The sequence below is a fragment of the Monodelphis domestica genome, chromosome 1, assembly GCF_027887165.1.
Source record: "Monodelphis domestica isolate mMonDom1 chromosome 1, mMonDom1.pri, whole genome shotgun sequence".
Lineage (NCBI taxonomy): Eukaryota > Metazoa > Chordata > Mammalia > Didelphimorphia > Didelphidae > Monodelphis > Monodelphis domestica.
In genome coordinates, this window is record NC_077227.1 from 468,687,404 (window position 1) to 468,708,780 (window position 21,377).

The 21,377-nt window shown below is 39.5% G+C and overlaps 1 protein-coding gene across 4 annotated transcripts in view; it reads right to left on the reverse strand.

Annotated features, from left to right (window-relative positions):
- Positions 1–21,377, reverse strand: part of VAV2 (vav guanine nucleotide exchange factor 2) — a 460,307-nt gene that overhangs the window by 204,645 nt on the left and 234,285 nt on the right. For all 4 annotated transcript variants that reach the window (XM_056812667.1, XM_056812665.1, XM_056812666.1 and 1 more), the window contains exon 3: positions 4,700–4,758. In XM_056812667.1, coding sequence (XP_056668645.1) covers positions 4,700–4,758 — 59 coding nt within the window. The remainder of the gene's footprint in view (positions 1–4,699; positions 4,759–21,377) is intronic.

Consider the following 21,377-nt stretch of genomic DNA (forward strand, 5'->3'; position numbering starts at 1 on the left):
CATCTGTAAAATGAACTAGAGTAGGAAATGGCAAACTGCTCCAGTATCTTTGCCAAGAAAACCCAAAATGGAGCCATGAAATATCAGACATGACTCAAAAACAACAGTAGTAGTATTCAAGGTAGGGGGGAAAGTTGGACATGACCAAACAACAAATCTCATTTGAGCTTTAAAACATCATTGCATCTTTTTCTGAACACACACACACACACACACACACACACACACACACACACACACACACACACACACACGAATTTTATTCTGTCTTCACAACAGGTCTATGAGAGGGGCCAGGGAGCAGTTTTGACCCTATTTTGCAAAGAAGAACACAAGGGTCCAGACAGGTAAATCAGAGTCAAGTCAAAGATCCAGATAACAGAATCTCAACTTTGGAATGCCTGTGAGAGATCCTTTTGCTCTCTACCTGACTGATTACTAGTCCTCTAAGCTTCACTTGAGGGCCTCCAGTGCCTGGGGACACATATACCACCTCTGGAAGCATTCTATTTTTGGATAATTCTCATTATTAGCAAGTTTTCTCTTCCATGGTGCCCAAGTTGGCCTCTGTGATTTCTACCCAATGCTCTTAGTCTTGTCATCTGGGACCAAGCAGAATAAATCTAATCCATCTTCAACATGACAGTCCTTCATATACTTGAAGAAAGCAATTCTTGCCTTCCCTAAATCTTCTCTTCTCCAACCTAAATAGTCAATTGATCCTTACATGACACAAGCTCCAGATTTCTCATGAGCCTGGCTTGTCTACCACTGAACACGGTCCATCTTGAAGAACACTCCTGCAAAAGAGATTATTTTCCTTCCTATTGCTGTTGTCTCCTTAATTCAGTCATGTCCAACTCCGTGACTTCATTTGCGGTTTTCTTGGCACAGTTACTTGAGTGGTTTGCCATTTCCTTCTCCAGGGCATTTCATAAAGATGAGAAAAATGAGGTAAATGGGAATAGGTGACTTGCTCAGTATCATATAGCTAGTAAATGTTTGAGGGTAGATTTTGAATTCAGGCTAGACACTCCATGTCTAACTTCTTTCAAAGTTCTTTCCAGAACCAGAAAACTGGCAAAAGCCTGGCATTCTATCCATCGTACAATTTAGCTGCCCCATACCCAATTTATAGATAGGGGGACTGAGGCACAAACTGCGCCCATACTCACACGGTTCTCAATAAGGGATTTAAAAACAGATCTTCTTGATATCCAACCCCTCATTCCATGACCCATACCACATTCTCAGAACTGAATTCAACATACTAGAAGTAGTAAGGACAGATGCAAAATACTCTAGGTACTATCACCACCCAGCACCAGTCACTGTGCCTCTCTTCAATCAAGCCAAAATTGTGCTGGCTTTCTTGGCTTCCATGCCATACAACTAACTCACATTTGACCCCAGATCTTTTTTCAGATTGACACCTTCCCTATCTTATATTTGTGAGGTTGAATATTTTAACCTAAGACTTTACATTTATTCCTATTGTAGTTCCTATCACAGTATAGCTTATTAGATTCTTCCCAACATTCTACCCTATTCAGATCCTTTTAATCCTGGCTCAGCCATCTAATATAGCAGCTATCAATTTTTGTGTTATCTACAAATCTTAAAAATGTCATCTACAGTTATTGATTAAAAATATTGAAACAGAAGAAGGATGGATTCAGACTTCTGAAACACCCTACTAAAGATCTTCCTCTATAGTGATGCAGAGCCATTAATAACTAATCCTTAGTTCTGCCCATTCAATCAGGGCAGAATCCACCTAACTAAACTATTGTCTGAGCCAGTTCTCTCCGTCACACCTACAAGAGTATGTTTATCTTTCTCAAATGCTCTCTCTCTAAGTCCTAGCAAAATTATACCTTCTACAGTTTCCCTCGATCTAACAGTTTAACAGCTGTGTCAAAAAAAAAAATGCAATTACATTGGTCTAATATAACCTGTTCTTGATGAAGACATACTGGTGAGTTGTGGCCCTTTCTTTCTTTTCAAGGTGTTCATTAATCACAATTTTAATTACATGTTCTAGAATTTCACCACAAATCAAAATCAAGCTAGATGAACTCTGAATTTCAAAGCCAATTTACTATGTACAATATACACATGCATTATGTACAACCTAGGAATGCAATACATACACAAGCATGGAAGCATAACTTCGTAGCTCTTTCAAAGCTTCCCATCACGCCCAGACAGGAACACTGCAAACTTTAAAAACATTTCCTATTTATGCTGCCTAGTTCTAAGAAGGCTGTGTTTAAAACTATTTGCTTGATCAAAACAACCTCACACCTCACACCTAGAAGAGTGACCAATATGACAGTAAAGGAAAGTAATAAATATTGGAGGTGATGTAGAAAAACTGGGACATTAATGCATTGGTGGTGAAATTGTAAACCAATGTAACCATTCTGGAAGGCAATTTGGAATTGTGGCCAAAAGGATTTTTTAAAAAAATACATGCCCTTGGATCCAGCTATACCACTACTAGATTTGTATTCCAAAGAGATTTTTTTTTTAAAAGGAAAGTACCTGTTTGTACAAAAATATTTATAGGTGGTGTTTTTGTGGCAGCAAAAAATTGGAAAATGAGGGGGTGTCCCTCAGTTCAGGAATGGCTGAACAAATTGTAGTATATGATGGTGATGTAATACTATTGTGCTATAAGGAATGATGAATCAATAGACTTCTATAAGGAACTACATGAAATGATGCAGAGTGAAATAAGAACCAGGAGAACATTATACACAGTGACTGAAACACTGTGGGATGAGCAAATGTAGCTGACGTTGCTACTAATAGAAATGCAAGGTTCCAAGACAATTCTGAAGGATTTACAAGAAAGAATTCTATTCACATTGAGAGAAATAACTGTGGGAGTAAAATCCAGAAGAAAACATATGATTTATCACTTGTTTATATGGGTATATAATTTGAGGTTTGGGGTTTAAAAGATTACTCTATTACAAAAATGAATAATATGGAAATGGGCTTTGAGTAATAATATATGTATAACCCAGTGGAATTGCTTGTCAACTGCAGGAGAAGGGAGAGAGAGAAGAATCGTGTAACTATGGAAAATAATTTTAAAATAAAATTTAAAGTAAAAAAAAAAGTTTCTAAAGGAATATGTAAAGATCTCTAGGAAAAAGTTGATCAACAGAACTATGTTTTTTTCTGAAGATTCTATTTTATATTTTTTTCTCTTATATGATTCAATAAAACTTTCTTCCATAAGGAAAAACAAACAACAAACAAAAACACATTTGCTTGGTTATGAGAACTCATAGACACAAAACTACTTTCCTAAGGGAAGCTAACTAGACTCAGCAGATAAAGAGCCAGGGCTAGAGATGACAGGTCCTGGATTCAAACGGGGCCTCAGACACTTTCTGGCTATATGACTGGGTAAGTCACTCAACCTCTATGACCTAGCCAATAAATAGTAACAATTCTAAGATAGAATGAAAGAATTTAAGAAAAAAAAAATCCTTTCCTATTCCGTATTCCAAGTATGCACTGAAGTATGTACCTCCAGAAATGCCCAACCTTGACCTGTATCTGATGCAAATACCTTGCTACCCATTCACATTTTGGTTCAATTCCTGTTTAATTCCAAATATAATCGATTTGGTTGAAGGCAAGACCTGGACTGTATCCAGTGGTATGTTGGTAAATGTTTAATAATCAACTGACCCTAAAAAAAAGTAGTAATGACAAACTTTTAAGAGTAATCTACATTAATATTTTCTCCACTGCTTTCTTAAGTTTAGAAAAAATTAATTAAGCCCTGATCTGTAATGTTTGCCCATTTCTAAGGTATAAATATTGACAATAATCAGCTCTCACAATCCAGTTTGAGTTGGCTCCAACACACCCCGACTACATCCTTCTAAACATTCAGATGCTTCTTTCCACCCTTTCGCCTTTCCCCCTCTATACACACACATATAATATATACATACTAATATGAATGAATACACAATATATATGTAAATGTAAAGCAACTATATATATATATATATATATATAATTTGCCCAGAATCACACAACTGCTAAATATAAGATGTGGGGTTTGAACCCACATCTTTCTGACTCCATGTCCAGCATTCTGTTCACAAAATTATACAGTCTCTGTTCTAAACAACCACTTGGAACTTCAGTTCAAAGGCCATCAAAATCCCAATAAAATCAGGTCTATCCATCTGCTGCCTGATAGCTACAAATATGGAGGCTACTTGATTCTCACCAAAACCATTCTGCTCTTTCCATTACATTTATGAAGGCAATGATCTGTGAAAGGATTAATTTGCTGATCTTATTACCTAAATCGAAAGAGATTTTGCAGTCATGAGAAACATGCTTGCAAGATTTCCCTGGTGTGGATTGAAGGTTAGTGGTTATTTTTTTCCCCTTCCCTACTCTTTTTGAGTTCAAGTCAGAAGGCAATTCTACACCACATTGAAAATGTATGATAAAGGGCCAGGCTGTAAGATGTTTGCTTAAAATTCCAATGTCTGTCACCAGCTGGGCTAGTAGTGGACAGTGATAAATACACACAGAGAGAGAGAGAGAGAGAGAGAGAGAGAGAGAGAGAGAGAGAGAGAGAGAGAGAGAGAGAGAGAGAAAGAAGAAGAGAAGAGAGAGAGCTCTTTATCAGTCACCAAGCACAGAAAAAACTTACCTAATTCCTTTGTTCTGTGCAATACTGTGCAGAGAGAGTCTGGATACCGCAGAGATGACCTGAGGGGAAGGCAAAAGAAATGCTTTTGAAATTTGCCAAGAAGCAGAAAGTAACAATAAAATGTTTTGTGGATATACAAAACTATTGGCATGGTACATTTTATCTGGATTTTTTTAATACAAGAAAAATACATTAATGACCATACTAGTACTACTAGGGAGTACGAGGGAGGGAGGGAGGGAGGGAGGGAGGGAGGGAGGGAGGGAGGGAGGGAGGGAGGGAGGGAGGGAGGGAGGGAGGGAGGGAGGGAGGAAGGAAGGGAGGAAGGAAGGAAGGAAGGAAGGAAGGAAGGAAGGAAGGAAGGAAGGAAGGAAGGAAGGAAGGAAGGAAGGAAGGAAGGAAGGAAGGAAGGAAGGAAGGAAGGAAGGAAGGAAGGAAGGAAGGAAGGAAGGAAGGAAGGAAGGAAGGAAGGAAGGAAGGAAGGAAGGAAGGAAGGAAGGAAGGAAGGAAGGGAGACACCAGAGATAATGGGAAAAATTAATCATATAGAAGAATATGTGATTTACCCAATTGTCCCACACAGTACTCACTTGCTACCTACAATTAAATAATCTATGCTATTGTGTTTGTAACCTGGAGTGGTAGTACCAAATGTAGCAGGCTTTAAAAACCAAGTGGTTTTCAATGGACAAATGAACAATGGATATGAGCAAATGGTTCCCAGAAAAACTGCAAACTATCAATGACCACATGAATGATAGTTCAAAGTCACTAACAATAAAACATGGAATCAAAATAACTTCAAAGTTCTTTCCACACCCAGAAAATTGGCAAAGAAACAAAAGATGAAAATAGTCAAATTAAGAGGCTTCAATAAAATGGGAATACTATTATACTCTTCATATACATTGCTAAATTGACCCAAACATCCTGGAAACTAATTTGGAATTATATAAAAGAAAAAGTGAATAAGCAGTCTAGTACCTTGGACCCAAAGAGCCTATTCCTATGTACCTAAGTTGCAAAGAGGTGAAAGGAAAACAGAAAAATCTGGAACATAGTAGGCACTTATATAGTGTATATTTATATAATGTTTATTCCCTATTTCTCTCAAATGAGATAATGTATGGAAAGCATTTTGCAAAGCTTAAGTTTTATATAAATGTCAAAGATAGCTAAGTGATACATTGGAGTTTAAATTCAGCCTGAAACATTTATTGGCTATGTGACCCTGGACAAGTTTCTTAAATCTTTGCCTCAGTTTCCTCAACAGGAAACGGGAATAATAATAGCACCTAACTCCCAATGTTGTTGTGAGGATCAAATGAGATTATGCACTTACCACATAATATTACAAATGTTATAAAAATATGTGATTATATATTATAATATCATAATTAGTATATTATATTAATATATAAATGCTAGTTATTACTAATATTACATTCTTATTCATGGCATCTCTTCTTATAGTAGCAAAGACCTGGAAACAGAGCGACTGTTCATTTCACTAGTTAACAGTTAAATAAATAGTATGTGAATATATTGATGTGCCATGAGAAATAAAGAATTCAAAGAAATGTGAAAAGACATATAAACTGATGCAGAGAGAAGAATCAGAAAAAAAAAAGTACACAATGACTGTGATATAAACAGAAGGAACCAAAAAAAAAAAAAGATTGAGTGCTGTATCATGATAATGACCACACTTGGCTTCCTTCATGCCCAAAGTAGGGAACTATGGATGTGGAATATTACACATACTGTCTCCAGCTCAAAACATGCAGCAGAAATAAAATTAAGTAAACCTTTTATGAGAGAGTTTGGACCAGATGATCACTATAGTCTACAATTCTCTCATAACTGCTAGAGCAGAAAGGTTAAATCTAACCCTTATCATGAATGGCAACAATGGTATAGCCTGGAGCTAGCTTGCCATTATACACTTGCTCAAAGAATGTCAGAGCAGAAAGAGAACAGAAAGAAGACAAAGACACAAAAGGAGTTGGGGGGGGGGGGTGTCTTAGAAATCCCCCAGTCCAAACCCATTTTTTGACTTTTAAGAACAATGATTGGGGAGTTCAGGGAAGAAGAATGGGTATATTTTTTTGAAACAATCTAACAACAGTATTCGATTGCCAGCATCTTCTCTATTTCCTTAGATATGAGCCAATAATTTTACCATGGAGATGACCTAACCTAGCTCCTAAGCCTTATTTAATGTGCTTGTAAGCAATTAAGGAAAGTAGTTATAACTATTCTTGGCTATGAGTATCTCCAGATATTTGATAGATATGTTCTGGACAACAGAACAAACCACACTATGAATATCCTGGTCTCTGTTCTCATGTCAGTTTTAAAGCTGTCATAACGACTGAGTTGAGGGGAGGTGGGGGGAAGAGATGTTCTGCCTTCTATTCTGCCCAGGAGGAAAATTCTCTGTCAGCCCATCGGGATGCTCAGCTGTCAAGGCTTGCTCTAACATATAATCCTGATCCCAAAGCTTCGAGCTGCTGGGCTGAGTTTCCACATGGCTATAGGAACTGACACTTAACAGTTTGTAAAGAGGTCAGTGGTGAGTATGTGTTAGTAAGCAAAGACTGATGCTTAAATGGGGTTAAATTTACAAAACAGGAAGAAAAACCATCCTTTGACTTCAGGCAGCAAGGCCAGACGCTTGCCAGCTGCTTCTGCTCTGTGTCATGGTGACTCCGGGATGTGACAAGCAAAGAAATGTGGTTCCCCAAGGGTGACCCCATCCTCAAACTATGCCACTGGAGTGGAGATAGGGGGTGCACCAATGTCCCTAAAGAAAACTAGAGATCCACAAATAGCACCCACAGATTACCCCAGCCCCAGACAACACAGCCCAAGTGTGGGAAACACTGTCCAAGAAGGTTAATACTTGCAAAGGAAATGAAAGTATGCAGTCAAAGGCAGTCACATCAGGTCAACTCAAGCCACTGGAATGGGAAAACTCCTGACAGATCCCATTCCAAGCACAACCTGAGGACTCATCTACTGCTTGGCCAAGTAAGGGCTGAGACAGTCTTTCTGAGACAGAAATTTGGGCAGTCCCTTTTATTATTATTTTTTAAAGTCCCTTTCATTTGGCTCCTTCCTTTGAGCAGTGAAGGATTTGAAAATATGTATATATAATGGAAGAATCAGTTTTTTGGACTCAACTCCAAGGAGAGAGGAAAGAAGGAAGGAAGGAAGGAAGGAAGGAAGGAAGGAAGGAAGGAAGGAAGGAAGGAAGGAAGGAAGGAAGGAAGGAAGGAAGGAAGGAAGGAAGGAAGGAAGGAAGGAAGGAAGGAAGGAAGGAAGGAAGGAAGGAAGGAAGGAAGGAAGGAAGGAAGGAAGGAAGGAAGGAAGGAAGGAAGGAAGGAAGGAAGGAAGGAAGGAAGGAAGGAAGGAAGGGAGGAAGGAAGGGAGGGAGGGAGGGAGGGAGGGAGGGAGGGAGGGAGGGAGGGAGGGAGGGAGGGAGGGAGGGAGGGAAGGAGGGAGGGAGGGAGGGAGGGAGGGAGGGAGAGAGGGAGGGAGGGAGGGAGGGAGGGAGGGATATATTAAGTGCCTACTATGTGACAAGAGCTGTCCTAAGCACTTTACAAATATTATTTCATTTGATCTTCACAATAACTCAGGTGCTTTTCTTATTATTTTAGAAATGAGGAAAATGAGGTTTGCTGTGGGTCATTCATTTGAGGAATTAGAGCTTAGGTCTTCCTGACTCAAAGCACTGCTAGCTGAAGAGGAATTAAAAAAAAAAAGTTTCTTTTGCCTGGCATTCAAGGTCCTCCATTATTGCTTTCCTTTATACCTTCCCATTGACGATAATTGTGTATTAACTGACACATATGCTTTAAAGTTTGTGAAACATTTTACATGCTACTTCATCTGATCCTCACAACAATATTGATGAAGATTAGGTGTCATTATTACCCCATTTTATAAATGAGGAAACTGAGGCTGAGAAAGTCACAAAGTTAATTGTGTCTGAAGCAGAATTTAAACCTGGCTCTTTTTTTATTCCAAATCCAGTGCTCTACCCACTATGGCTCCTAGTTGCCTGGGCTTAGAAGGAAAAGAAGACATATACAATAAACAGAAAAAAAGACAGGCATTAAAATGCCAAGGAAAGTGAGCACAGATACTTAAAATTCAACACATATTAAATGCCACCATTTAGTGGTGTGCACAATGCCAGTGTAAGAGTTATCAGTGTTTGCTCTCATGTAGTTATAGTTTTATAGTGAGTATATTTACTAGTGAAATCACACACACACAGAGACACAAACTGTTACATGTGCATTTAGGTAGCAAACCACTCAGGTATCATTGCCAAGAAAATCCAAAATGGGGTTACAAAAGGAATTGGACACTAATGAAAATGTCCCCCAAACAGCAAAATAACGCTCTTATCTCCAGTATTGGTGGCTTCTCACCAACTGTTCCCACCCCCATGCCTGAAGTGGTCACCCTCCTCCCTCTAGCTATAAGAATCTCTGCCTTCTTTTATTTTTTTCAAATCTTCATCTTCTATCTAATAAATGATTCTAAGTATTGGTTTGAAGACAGAAAAACTAGCCATTTGGGGTTAAGTCACTCACCCATCATCACACAGCTTGGAAGTGTCTGAAGAAAACTTTGAACTCAGCTCACCTTCCAACTTCTACAGGGAGCCTTTCTCATTCTCCAGTCTAGCAATGGCTAGCACCTTCTCCTCTACTCTATCTGCACTCTGTTTGTAACTTTATTTATATGTTGTCTCCTCCACTCAGATATGTTTAGTGAAGAAAGGGAATATTTTTCCTTTGTTTCTCTGGCGCTTAGTGCAGAAGCCGAAGAAGATTGACTAAACTCTGACATCTCAAAGTTCATAATAGATGCATTAGAGAGGAAGTGAGAAGGAAGCCCATTAGCAAACAGGAGAATTAGGGCAAGTTTCATGTAATGAGTGTCATTTGAGTTCTTCTTGAAAGGATGGATGGATAGTCAACAGGTAAAGGGTGGATTGGACATTGGCAGCCCAGAGAATAAGAACATGAGCAAAGACATAGAGATGGGAAAATTCATGGTGTATTTATTTGGCACAGGTAACAGACAAAGTGATTGGAGAACAGAATGTGTACGGGTTATGAATGGGAGATGAAGCTATAAAGGTAAGCAATAATGGTAGACCTTGAATGCCAGGCAAATGAGAAAATATGTCATTCAGAAGGCAACTAAAGATTTTTGAGCCTAGGAATGAAATGACTAGACCTGTGTGTTCAAAAAATTATTCTGGCAGTGATATAAAAGACAGATTGGAAGGGAGAGAAAACAGAGGGAAGAGGGTAGCTAGATGGCTCAGTAGATTAGACAGATAGGCAAGCCTGCAGAGGGAAGGTCCTGAGTTCAAATCTGACCTTCAGATATTTGCTAGCTGTGTGACCCCGGGCCAAGTCACTTAACCTCCATTTGCTTATCTCTCTTCTGCCTTGGAAACAATACTTGGTAAGGGTTTAAAAAAAGAAGAGTAATATAATGGTCTACGTGAGTAATGATATTATTTGGCTGTAGGAATGGTATTGAGGAATGTGGGAGAAGTTGAAGAGGGAGAGCCAGCAAGTCTTGGCAAATGATTAGATAGGAGAGATGAGGGAAAGGGAAAAAGCATAAATAACTCCAAAATTACAAACATGGGTGAACATGGATGTCATGGAGACAGGGTGAAATCAGGTGGAAGGGAAAGTTTAAGATAAGCTTAAGATGACAATAGGACATGCTAAGTGATACAGTACAGGGGTGCTGTAGTAAGCACTGGACCTGAAACCAAAAGGGCCTGAGTTCAAGTCTGGCCTCACTCACTTACTGGGTAGATGGCCTCAATATGCCACTGTTTCTATAAAAAAAAGACTATAGCACCCTCCTCCCATAGTTGCTGCCAGAATAAAAGGTGGCTGATTTAGACAGAAAGGGTCTAAGCAATTTAGAGGAATATGAAATAGCTATTCTATAAGATCTATGGTTATGGGAAGAACAAACAGGTAATAGAGAGAGCATCATAGGACATAAAATGCATAATTTGGATTGCATTAAATTAAAGAGGGTTTGCAAAACAGAATAAAATGGGACTAAATGTAAAGTACCCTGTAAATGCTAAATCATCACCATCAGTATCCAGTAACCTATGAGTTCAAAAAAAGGTAGAAGACGTATGGCATCACAGAGAGCTTCCTTCCAGAAAAGGTGGGGATCAGATATGTCCTGAAGCATTAGTAGGATTTAGATTTAAAAAGAGAGTGGAAAGACATAACAAGTTAAGAGGAAAATCATGGTCAAAGACAGGAATCCAGTTTCAGTCTCCCACTTCAATCATTTCATAGGCAAGACAAACTGGCAAATAATTTTCCATCAAATATTCTATCCCTAGACCCTTATATCCTCTGCTATTGATAGGAACAGTTTCTCCAAAACCCTCTCTAGGGAGGAAAAAGATACACGATTTCAAACACTGGATTTGGATTGAGAGGACCTGGGTTTGAAATCTCACCTCTGTCACTGTGTATGGGATCTGTGAGATTTGGAAACTGAAAGACAAAGAGTTTAACTCCTGCTAAGGAAATCACTTGATCTCTGTAGGCCTCAGTTTCCTTTATAAAAGGAGGGAGTTGCACAAGAAGGTCTTTAAGTTCCCTTCAAACTCTAAATGTGTGATCCTAAGATGCCACAATCATTCTAAGACACCACTTCCCTGGACAGTGCTAGGAAGGAGACCAGGCAGAGCTCCCCAAAGGGGAATTTCTTACACTTGGCAAGTTCTGAACTGCAGAATAACAGCCAAATCATGGCAAGTGTATAAAGGTTCCCTGCTGAGACCATACATACCCAGCCACTGGTCAGAAAGTTACTAGGTGTTTAAGCCCAACCTGACCTGACAACAAGGAAAAGGGAGAAACTGAAGCATAAAATTTTCCATCCTGGTGCACCCTTGCCAAAAGCCCATGCATGCATGCCTTCTGCTAAGACTCAAGGGCAACATCCTGAATCAAGACTCCGAAAATAACAAGTTTTCAGAGGGCTGTCATAAGAAGATTAGACTTCCTCTGCTTGGCCCAAGGGGGAGGAATAAGCAGCAATAGGTAAAAATTAGAAGGAGGCAGGTTTAAGGTCAAAATAAAGAAGTGGAGTAGAAGGGGCTGCTTCATATAAGAACAAGTTCCATTTGCCTGAGAGTCTTCTATTGAAAGTTGGGTAACTACTTGTTAAGAATATTATATACAGGGGGCAGCTGGGTGGCTCAGTGGATTAAGAGCCAGACCCAGAGACAGGGGGTCCTGGGTTCAAATATGACCTCAGACACTTCCCAGCTGTATAACCCTGGGCAAGTTACTTAACCTCCATTACCTAGTCCTTAATGCTCGTCTGCCTTGGAACCAATACACAGTATTGATTCTTTGATGGAACATAAGGGTTTAAAAAAAAAAAAAGAATATTAGAGATACAGATGGAGCTAGATGACATATGAGGTCTTTCAGGATCAGTGAATACCAGGGAATACCCTCTGATTGCTCCCTGGAGTATCTTAAACCTCCCTGATCTCTTAGTTCCCCAGGTACAGTGTTATGCAGGGGCTGAGCAAAGAAAGATCCAAATCTCCAATGATGTTTATATACTTCATTTAAGCAAGCCTGGCACCCACAAAAATTAATTACAGCAACAAGATTGCATAATTATTCATTTTTATGAAAGCTTTACCATGGGCTTCCTTTAACTAGCAAGTTCCCCTCATATATTTATCATGGGATTTGATTTATATAAATTCAGCTTATACCAAATTGGTTGGGAAAACAGTTATTGAGAAGCATCACACTAGCCAACACATATATATTGAAGAAGTTCCTAAGAGTAATCTCTTTAAAGAAAGACATCTGAAAGAAATCAAGGATTCACAGAGGCAGAGGCAAGAAGGGCAGCCCATTCAGATCATGGCAAAAGCCTGTACAAAGGCAATGAGACAAGAAATGGAATGTTCTATGTGAAGTTGGCCAGTTTGGGTTGGGTAGTGTGACTGATTGCATGAAGGAGAGTGAGTCTGGTAAGGTAATCTGAAGCCAGATTGTAAGGGATATTATTATTAGTAGTAGTATTAGTAGTAGTATTTTAAAACCTCACCTTCCATTTTAGAATTGATATTGTATATTGGTTCCAAGGCAGAAGAGTAGTAAGGACTAGGCAATGGGGATCAAGTGATTTGCCCAGGGTCACAGAGTTGGGAATAGGCTGAGGCCAGATTGGAACCCACAACTTCCTGTGACTAGGCAGGCTCTCAATCCACTGTGCCACCAAGCTGACCCCTTGTAAAAGCAAAATGCCCAACTAAATAGCTTGTATTTTATTCTAGAGATAATAGGGAGTGTCTGTGGCTTCTGAAACAGGGGAGTAGGGAGGGACATGATCCAATTTGTCCTTTAAAAATATCATTTTAATGGCTAAATGGAGGTTGGATAAGACAAAAGGTGGCTAACACAGCTCTGATTGCTCCATGGGTTACCAGAGGCCATTAAGGTATTTCACGGTTTTATAGCCCAGTTTCTTACTGGTTCCTCGGAGAGCATGATGAAGTACACAGATCCCCAAATTGGTGATATTCAGAGCAAAGTCTACAGACCCTGAGGAACTCCCAGGGTTCCTTTCAGAACTGATGTTTTATAATAAGACAGTATTTCTTCCTATTTCTGGCTGAAATAATAAAAACCAAGCCTCATTAATGTCTCATCAAAAACAATGTTGTTTCTTCCCACTAACTCTGGTTAGTGTTCTTTGTCTGTTTAAAATTTCAGCAACCAAGGAGGTGGAGAGAAGGGGGTGGAAGGGAGGAAGAAGGACTATGTGGTCCCACTGGAATGGATCACAAATGGGAAAAGAAACAGTGTCACAATTTCAGTCCCAGTTTTCTCTCTGGACACAGTTCCTAAGATACCAAATCAAAGCATCTCCTGTGTGATCCTGACACACACAGTATTGTAAAGGCTCTCCTGCCTAGGGAAATACAAACCCCTAACTTGGAAGGTCCTTGGGATGTTAGGGAGCATGTTTTCATCCCAAGCATCCCTTAAATGCATCATCACCAAATCTGAACTTCACTTTCCATATTCACCCACTAGGGAACACAGCATTTAATCTTTCATGAAGGCATTATCTAAGTCAGAGGAGATAAATGTTTGTGAAAGTCCTTTAAAATATTTAATGTAGGGGCAGCTGGGTGGCTGAGGGGATTGAGAGCCAGGTCCAGAGATGGGAGGTCTGGGTTCAAATTTGGCCTAAAATACTTCCCAGCTGTGTGACCCTGGGCAAGTCACTTAACCCCAATTGCCTAGCCTTTACCACTCTTCTGCCTTGGAGCCAATGCCTAGTATTGATTCTAAGATGGAAGATAAGGGTTTAGAAAAAATAAATAAGTAAAATAAAATATATAATGTGTAGAGATTGCTAGGCTCAGTGGATCAAGAGCTAGGCTAGAGAAAAGAGGTTGTTGGTTCATATCTGGCCTTGGACACTTCCTAGCTGTGTCACTCTGAGCAAGTCACTTAACCCTGTTTCCTCAACTATAAAAATGAGCCAGAGAAGGAAACAGCAAATCATCTCCAAGGCAGACATAATTTAACAACCACAACAACTAAAGAATTCGATTTTGAGTAGAGCTGGGAGTAAAAATTTTACTTCAGAAATATACTGATACTAACACTTAGTTCTGGGGACAGCTGGGTGGTTCAGTGGATTGAGAGCCAAGCCTAGAGATGGGAGGTCCTGGGTTCAAATCTGTCCTCAGACACTTCCTAGCTGTGTGACCCTGGGCAAATCACTTGACCCCCATTGACTAGCTCTTACTACTCTTCTGCCTTGGAACCAATACACAGTATTGATTCCAAGAGGGAAGGGAAGAGTTCAAAAAAACATTTTTTTTTAGTTCCTCAGTGCTCCAGGCAACTCTCTAAGACTATCAATTGCAGAAAAGTTGCTAATCAATTTGGTAAAAGGAATCTTAACAGCTGGGAGTTTCCAAATTTAAGAAATCATAGGGATGGGTTCCAATCTCTATTTACATAAATGAATAAATGAATGGAAAAAAACCAACACATTTCCACTAAGTGCTAACCAGACACAAAATCCAAAGCCAGATAGACATTGCCCTCAAGGCTATTACATCCAAATGAAAGAGACACAAATAAAGTAGTGGTAACCAGTTAAGGGAATTTGGGTTTGGAAAACAAAGATTTCTTTTCTTTTTTAAAACCTTGCCTTCCATCTTAGAACAGATATTATACCCTTCAAGACAGAAGAGCTGTAAGGACTGGGCAATGAGGATTAGGTGACTTGCCATGGGTCACACAGCTAAGAAGTGTCTGATGCCAGCTTTGAACCTGCCATTCCTCTTCCAGGGGCAATGGAGGTGTAGATTTGTGACAGAAGAGGCAGCTGAGTGGACTTGCTTTTTACTCAGATTCAATTCAATTCAACAAGAATTTATTAAGTATCTATTAGGCTCTGTGCACTGTGCAGGGTAGAGATTATTAGCCCCCTCTTCCAAGACTCTCTTAACACCTACCACAGTATCTGCCACATAGAGCTGGGTTCTGATTCTGATTAGTAAAACTAACATATTACCTGCCGGGTAATTCATTATTTGAATTTGTGTTGCATATTGCCGTTGGATTGGAACCATTCCTATATTGTACATAATTATGATTTTGACTAGTGAGTGCAAATTCAAATACATGAGAGCACCCCAGGAGATTCATTAGTCATACTAATCTGGACCTAGCTGGAGTAGGTACTTAAGACACAGAGACAGTAGCAAGTTAATATGCATTTATAGAATACTTTAAGGTTTGCAAAGCACTTTGCAGATAGTATCTTATTTGATCTTCAAAACAACTCCAACTGAGTCAGAGATTGAAATGACTGAAATGATTTGCCCAGGGACAAACAGCCAGTAATATGAGATGCTAGATTTGGACTCAGGTCTTCTTTGCTCCAGACACAGCACTCTCTCCACTGGCTCTTCCAAGTCTCTCTCCTCAAGGAACTTATATCCTCCAACACTGCATACAAGGATGGTTGCTGTTTTGTGAAACGGCCATGCTTTTGATTCTGTTTCAGAGAAAGTGACATGGAGACAGTGGATAGATTGCTGGGCCTGAGTTCAAATGGGCCTTCGGATACTTCTTGTTGAGTGACCCTGGGCCTCAGTTTCCTCATCTTAAATGAAGATAATATAATAACTCCCTCTCCAGAGTAGTTGCATTAAATAAGATCATATTCATAAAGCACTTTGCCAACCTTAAGGCATATATATACACATATATATGCTAGTGGGATATAAAATATATATATATATATATGCTAATAGTAATGATGATGATTTATTCTGTTTATAATTCTCTTTTTAACACTTTCTCATCAGCATGGATACTCTCTCCAGGGCAGATCAATTAATCTATCTACTCCTTATTCTCTGTGATTCTAACCTCTATCAACTAATACATCCTATGTGGGGGAAATCTACACAATGTACCAAAGGTTTAACTCTTGGATACCAGTTTTATTCAAGACACTCACCACCTCCTGTCCTAATGTATATATTTCCTAGAGAACAGTTTGGATGGGCACTCATCATGAAAAATGGGCGATCTGGGTCCAAAGTTGAAAAACAGGAAGAGGAGAAGCTAGGTTTATATCACATGGACAGAGCACCGGACCTGGAATCAGGAGGCCCTGGGATCAAATTTGACCTGAAACACTAATTAGTTGTGTGATTCTGAACAAGTCACATAACCCCATTTGCCTACCCTTCTGTCTTAGAGAACTTACGAGGACAGAAAGTAAGGATTTTTAAAAAAAGAAAAGAAAAATAGAAAGAATGAATTGCATTACATTGTAGAAAATGTCCAAGTCCCTTCAAGATACACACACAAATATGCATCTTTTTAATACCAATATTCTTCCACTGATGCTATGTGGTTATGAATCTTTTGGCACTACAAACTCTAAACAAGCAAAATTGCAGGCAACCCACAATGTGATCGAGAACACTTGTAAGGGAGCTACAACAACATATTACTGAAGATGATGAGGGTAGGATATGGCAGACATCATATTTAATATGCTGTTTTGCAAACAATAAAAAACGATGCCCATCAGAAAAGACCAACAGCAGCAATGCCTGTAAGATGAAGTAACACAAGCCCCAAAGATAGTCTATAGAATTCATCTTCCATATCACTTTTTTTTTTATCCTTTTGGCACAAGCTCTAATGGCAGAGAGCAATCAGAGAGATATGACCAGATTCGCTTGGACAAAGACCAATCCTCTGGCCATCCTGTTGCTCCCTCTTTTCTAATTCAGTGCCTGTACAACATTGCTGGCTATTTCTCTTTCCAATGACTTTGACAAATGGCAAGAAAAAAAATGTGATTTCTGGTTATGTCACACTTCAGTGAGTAGAAACACTCAAATTCAAGGGAGAGAAGACTTAGTTGAAAAAACAACTTGATACTAGTTTAGCTACAGAAAATGTTGGGATTTGAAGTAAGATGGCAATATTGTATAAGAAGAAATAACAATGGATTTGAAGTTAGAGAACCTTAAGTCAATTGCCAACAACTAACACAGGTACTTAAGACCCATCTTACCCAGTTTCTTTGAGCTCTAAATCTTTGATCCAAAGTATTGATGGAAACCATAAATTTTGATCCTAGGGATCTGGGAGTGTGGAGTCAAATCAAGGAGAGAAGGAATCATGAGACTTTGGAACAGTATCAAAGAAATAAAGCAGAAAGTAAACTAGATGGCAGAGTCGATAAATAAGGCCTAGACTTGGAGTCAGGAAGAGCTGAATTCAATGCTGCCTCCAACACTTATTAGCTGTGCAACTCTGGCCAAGTCACTTATCCCCGTTGCCCCAAGCTTCCTCATCTGTAAAATGAACTAGAGAAGGAAATGACAAACCATTCCAATGTCCAGTTTCTTTGCCAAGAAAACCCCAAAAGGGGTTACAAAGAGAATTGAATAACAACAAAGAAGTTAGGAGAGGTGTGAAACCCACTTTTGATACTTACTATCCATGTGATTAGGTTAACCTATCAAAAAAAAACAAAACAAAACAATAACAACAACAACAACAAAAAACACTTGCCTTCTGTTTCAGAATTATACCAAGTATTAGTTTCAAGGCAGAAGAGTGGCTAAGGACTTTTGGGGATAAATGACTTGAACAGAGTTTTTCAGTTAGGAAGTACCTGAGGTCAAATCTGAACTCAGGACCTCTTAACTCCAGGTCTAGCTCTCTATCCACTGAGCCACCCAGCTGCCTCCAATACACATTTTTAAAGTGATTACAATCTGACTGGGCACTGCACTGAACATGGAACTTAAAAAGAGCCCAGCCAACATTCCAAAAATTGGTAAATTAACAGATAATGGAGTGTGAATAGAAAGGTAATCTTAGAAGGAAGGGACTAGCATCTGGAGAGATCAGAAAAGATGGGATTTGAATCTAGACTTAAAGAAAGTCAAGGAAACTAGTCACAACTGAGAAAGGAGAGCATTCTATACATGGGAGATAGCCAGTATCAAGAGATGAAGTGTTGTGATCCAGGAACAGCAGGTAGGTCAGTATAGCTGTTTCATAGAATATGAAGAGAAAACTTGAAGGCATTAAAATGTCACGTGGTTGCTGCCTTTAAATGACAAAGAAAGGATTATATTTAGTTCCCACAAGAGTTACTGAAATTTACTGAGTAGGGGAGTAACATGGGTCAGATGTACTCTTTAGGAAAATCACTTGGGCAACTGAATGGGTTGGAATGGGGAGTGACCTGAGGCAGAGAGGCTAGTTAAAAGTCTATCTCAGTGAGAGGAGATGAAGATCTTAACTGGCAATATATCTACATTAAATGATACAACAGTGATGGCAAACCTATGGCATGGGTGCCAAAGCTGGCATGCAGACTGCTTTCTGTGGGCATGCAACTGCCCTCGACCCCACCACCTCACCCCATCTCAAGTTTGTTACTAGAGAGTTCTAGAGAGGCAGAGGGGACTTGGCAGAGTTATTCCCCTCCCCCTCTGAACAGGAACTGATGACATTTTTTCACATCCCCTGCCCCTCTGCCTAGCAGCCCAATGGGAGCACACAGTGTTAGGTAAGGTAGACAGCTCACAGGCAGCAGAGCTGGAGGGGAGCAGAGCACTTGGGCCATTCCCCTCCCCCTCTCTACACTCACTGAGGATATTCCTCAGTTCACTCACCCCTCTGCCCAGCAGCCCAATGGGAGCACTTCCTCCATCCCCTAAGTGGAGTACAAGGGGGCACAGTACTCAGTCTGGGGGGAGGGAAGACAGGGACCGGCATTCCATCTCTAAAAGGTTTGCCATCACTGCTATAGCACTACAGAGAAGAAAATGTCTATAAGAAATTTAAAATCAGAAACAAGACTTGTCAAGAGTTTGGGTGAGAGCTAAGTGATGTGGTGAACCTGAGAAACTAAAGAGATGGTACTTTGAAGAGTAACAGGGAAGTGATGAAGAAGGGAGAATTGGGGGAGGAATGGCCAAAGGAGACATCCACAGTTATTGAAAATTACTTGGATAAAGATTCATCATAGACTAAGAATGAATAGTTAGACAAATAGAGGAGAACCAGTAGAGAGAATATGATAAAAATCTAGAAAAAAGAATACCCAGGAGAAAAGGGTTTTATGAACCTTCTTGAACTTCAGTTCCCTTACTGTAAAATGGGGATAATATTACACATAAACTAATTCACAAGGGTGTTCATGACACCCAAATGAAAAAACATCTATAAAAAACCCAGGCAAGTCTTAAGGGACCACTTATCAATTATGTAAAAAAAATCCCAAATAAAGCATTTTAAGTTGTATAGAATTATATATTTTAGAGGAAAAAACTTCACTGGAATTAAAATGTTCTCATAGAATCCCTACCAGTGCCATATAAACCCCAGTATTTCATGGCACACAACTTTGAGAAATGCTATTTTATGTGTTGGTCCATGTCCATTGACCTTTCTGGACCCTGGTTTCCTCAGCTCTAAAATGAGATCACTAGACAAGAGGAGCTCTAAATCTCTAAATCCTACACTCTTAGACGTTAAGAAAGGTAATAACATCCTTAACTACATTAGGAAAATAAAAAGCAACGTTTCTATTAAAAGGATCTTACATCCTATGATTCTTGTCATTAAAGAGTCCCCAAAACGCTTCTTGGAGAGTTACCTCATTGGAGACGGAAGCCAGATCCAGACTGATAAGAATAACAGAAACTGAGATCAAACCAGAGAGAAGAGAAACAGCATTCTATTATTATTGGACTAAGAGAGTGAGTGTTTGTTTTTATGCCTTTCATCTTAGGGTTCCAAAAACCCATCTAATCCTATAAACATTTAGTAAGACCAAGAATATAGAGAGTCAAGGCCTAGAGACAGGAAGTACTGGGTTCAAATATGACTTCAGACACTTCCTAGCTATATGACCCTGAACAAGTCACATAAACCTAATTGCCTAACCCTTATTGCTCTTCTGCTTTGGAACTAATATTTAGTATCTATTCTAAGACAGAAGGTAAGAGTTATTTAAAAAAAAAAGATAAGGAATAGCTAGGCACTCACTAGTCACATAAATACAAAATGATATGTCTTCTTGCCCTAAAGAAGTTTATGTTCTCCTGAGGGGCAAGGCAAGAGGGGAGGAGCCATAGGTTAAAAATCCATAGGAAGAAAAGAACACTATAATAGGGCAAAAGTATCTCACTCTTGTCTATGTCTTAGATTGCTCAAATGATTGGAAGTCTCTGGTTTCCTGGAATGAACAAAAACAGTGACTATGAGTTTATTTATCACCTACTATGTGCAAGTTTATTTATCACCTACTATGTGGGGTGTATGGGGTGCTCAGGGAGGCTTTGCTCACCCAGCATGTGAAGACTGCTTCAGCCGAATAGAGGGAAGAAACCAATAAGAACGTTCAAACGGCTGAGAGGGCAACGCAGCAAAGCACTGTGGAGTGCTTAGGGCGTGTTGGAGCACAAATGACAACACGGCCATCCAATGCAGCTGAGGAAGTCTCCAGGTGTAATGATTTTTCGTGCCAATGGACCCAGGCTTCTAACGCTGAGAGAGTGGGACTGTCTCTGTGCATCGACTTTTCCACTTAAATCTCCTTCACGCACAAGTGTTTTTGTGCACACTCATCTACATCACAGATGAAAGCACACAAAGACAATCATCCTCGGTTACCGAGAGACTACTACTACTATGTTTAAGTCCCTCTGCATAAAATACCAGTTTGAGTAAAACATGAACTCTCCCCTGCCCTTCTCCAGATTGCACTGGTAGACTTCCTCTACCAAATCCAGCTCTTCGTCAGTTCTTATGGAATTCAGAACTAGGAAGCAATCTTCACCCCTCCCAGAACTTTCATTTAAGGAAGATGTCCAGACTGTACTTAGCCCTCTTCTTCCCTTCTTCCTTGAGAGAAGGGATGATCTATCTATTTGTATTTATATTCCAACACTTAGTAAGATGGCTAAAACATAGTAAAGATTAATAAATGTTTGTTTGCTGACTGACCAACAAATAAGAAAATGGATTGAAAGAGATAAGAGAGATGGGAA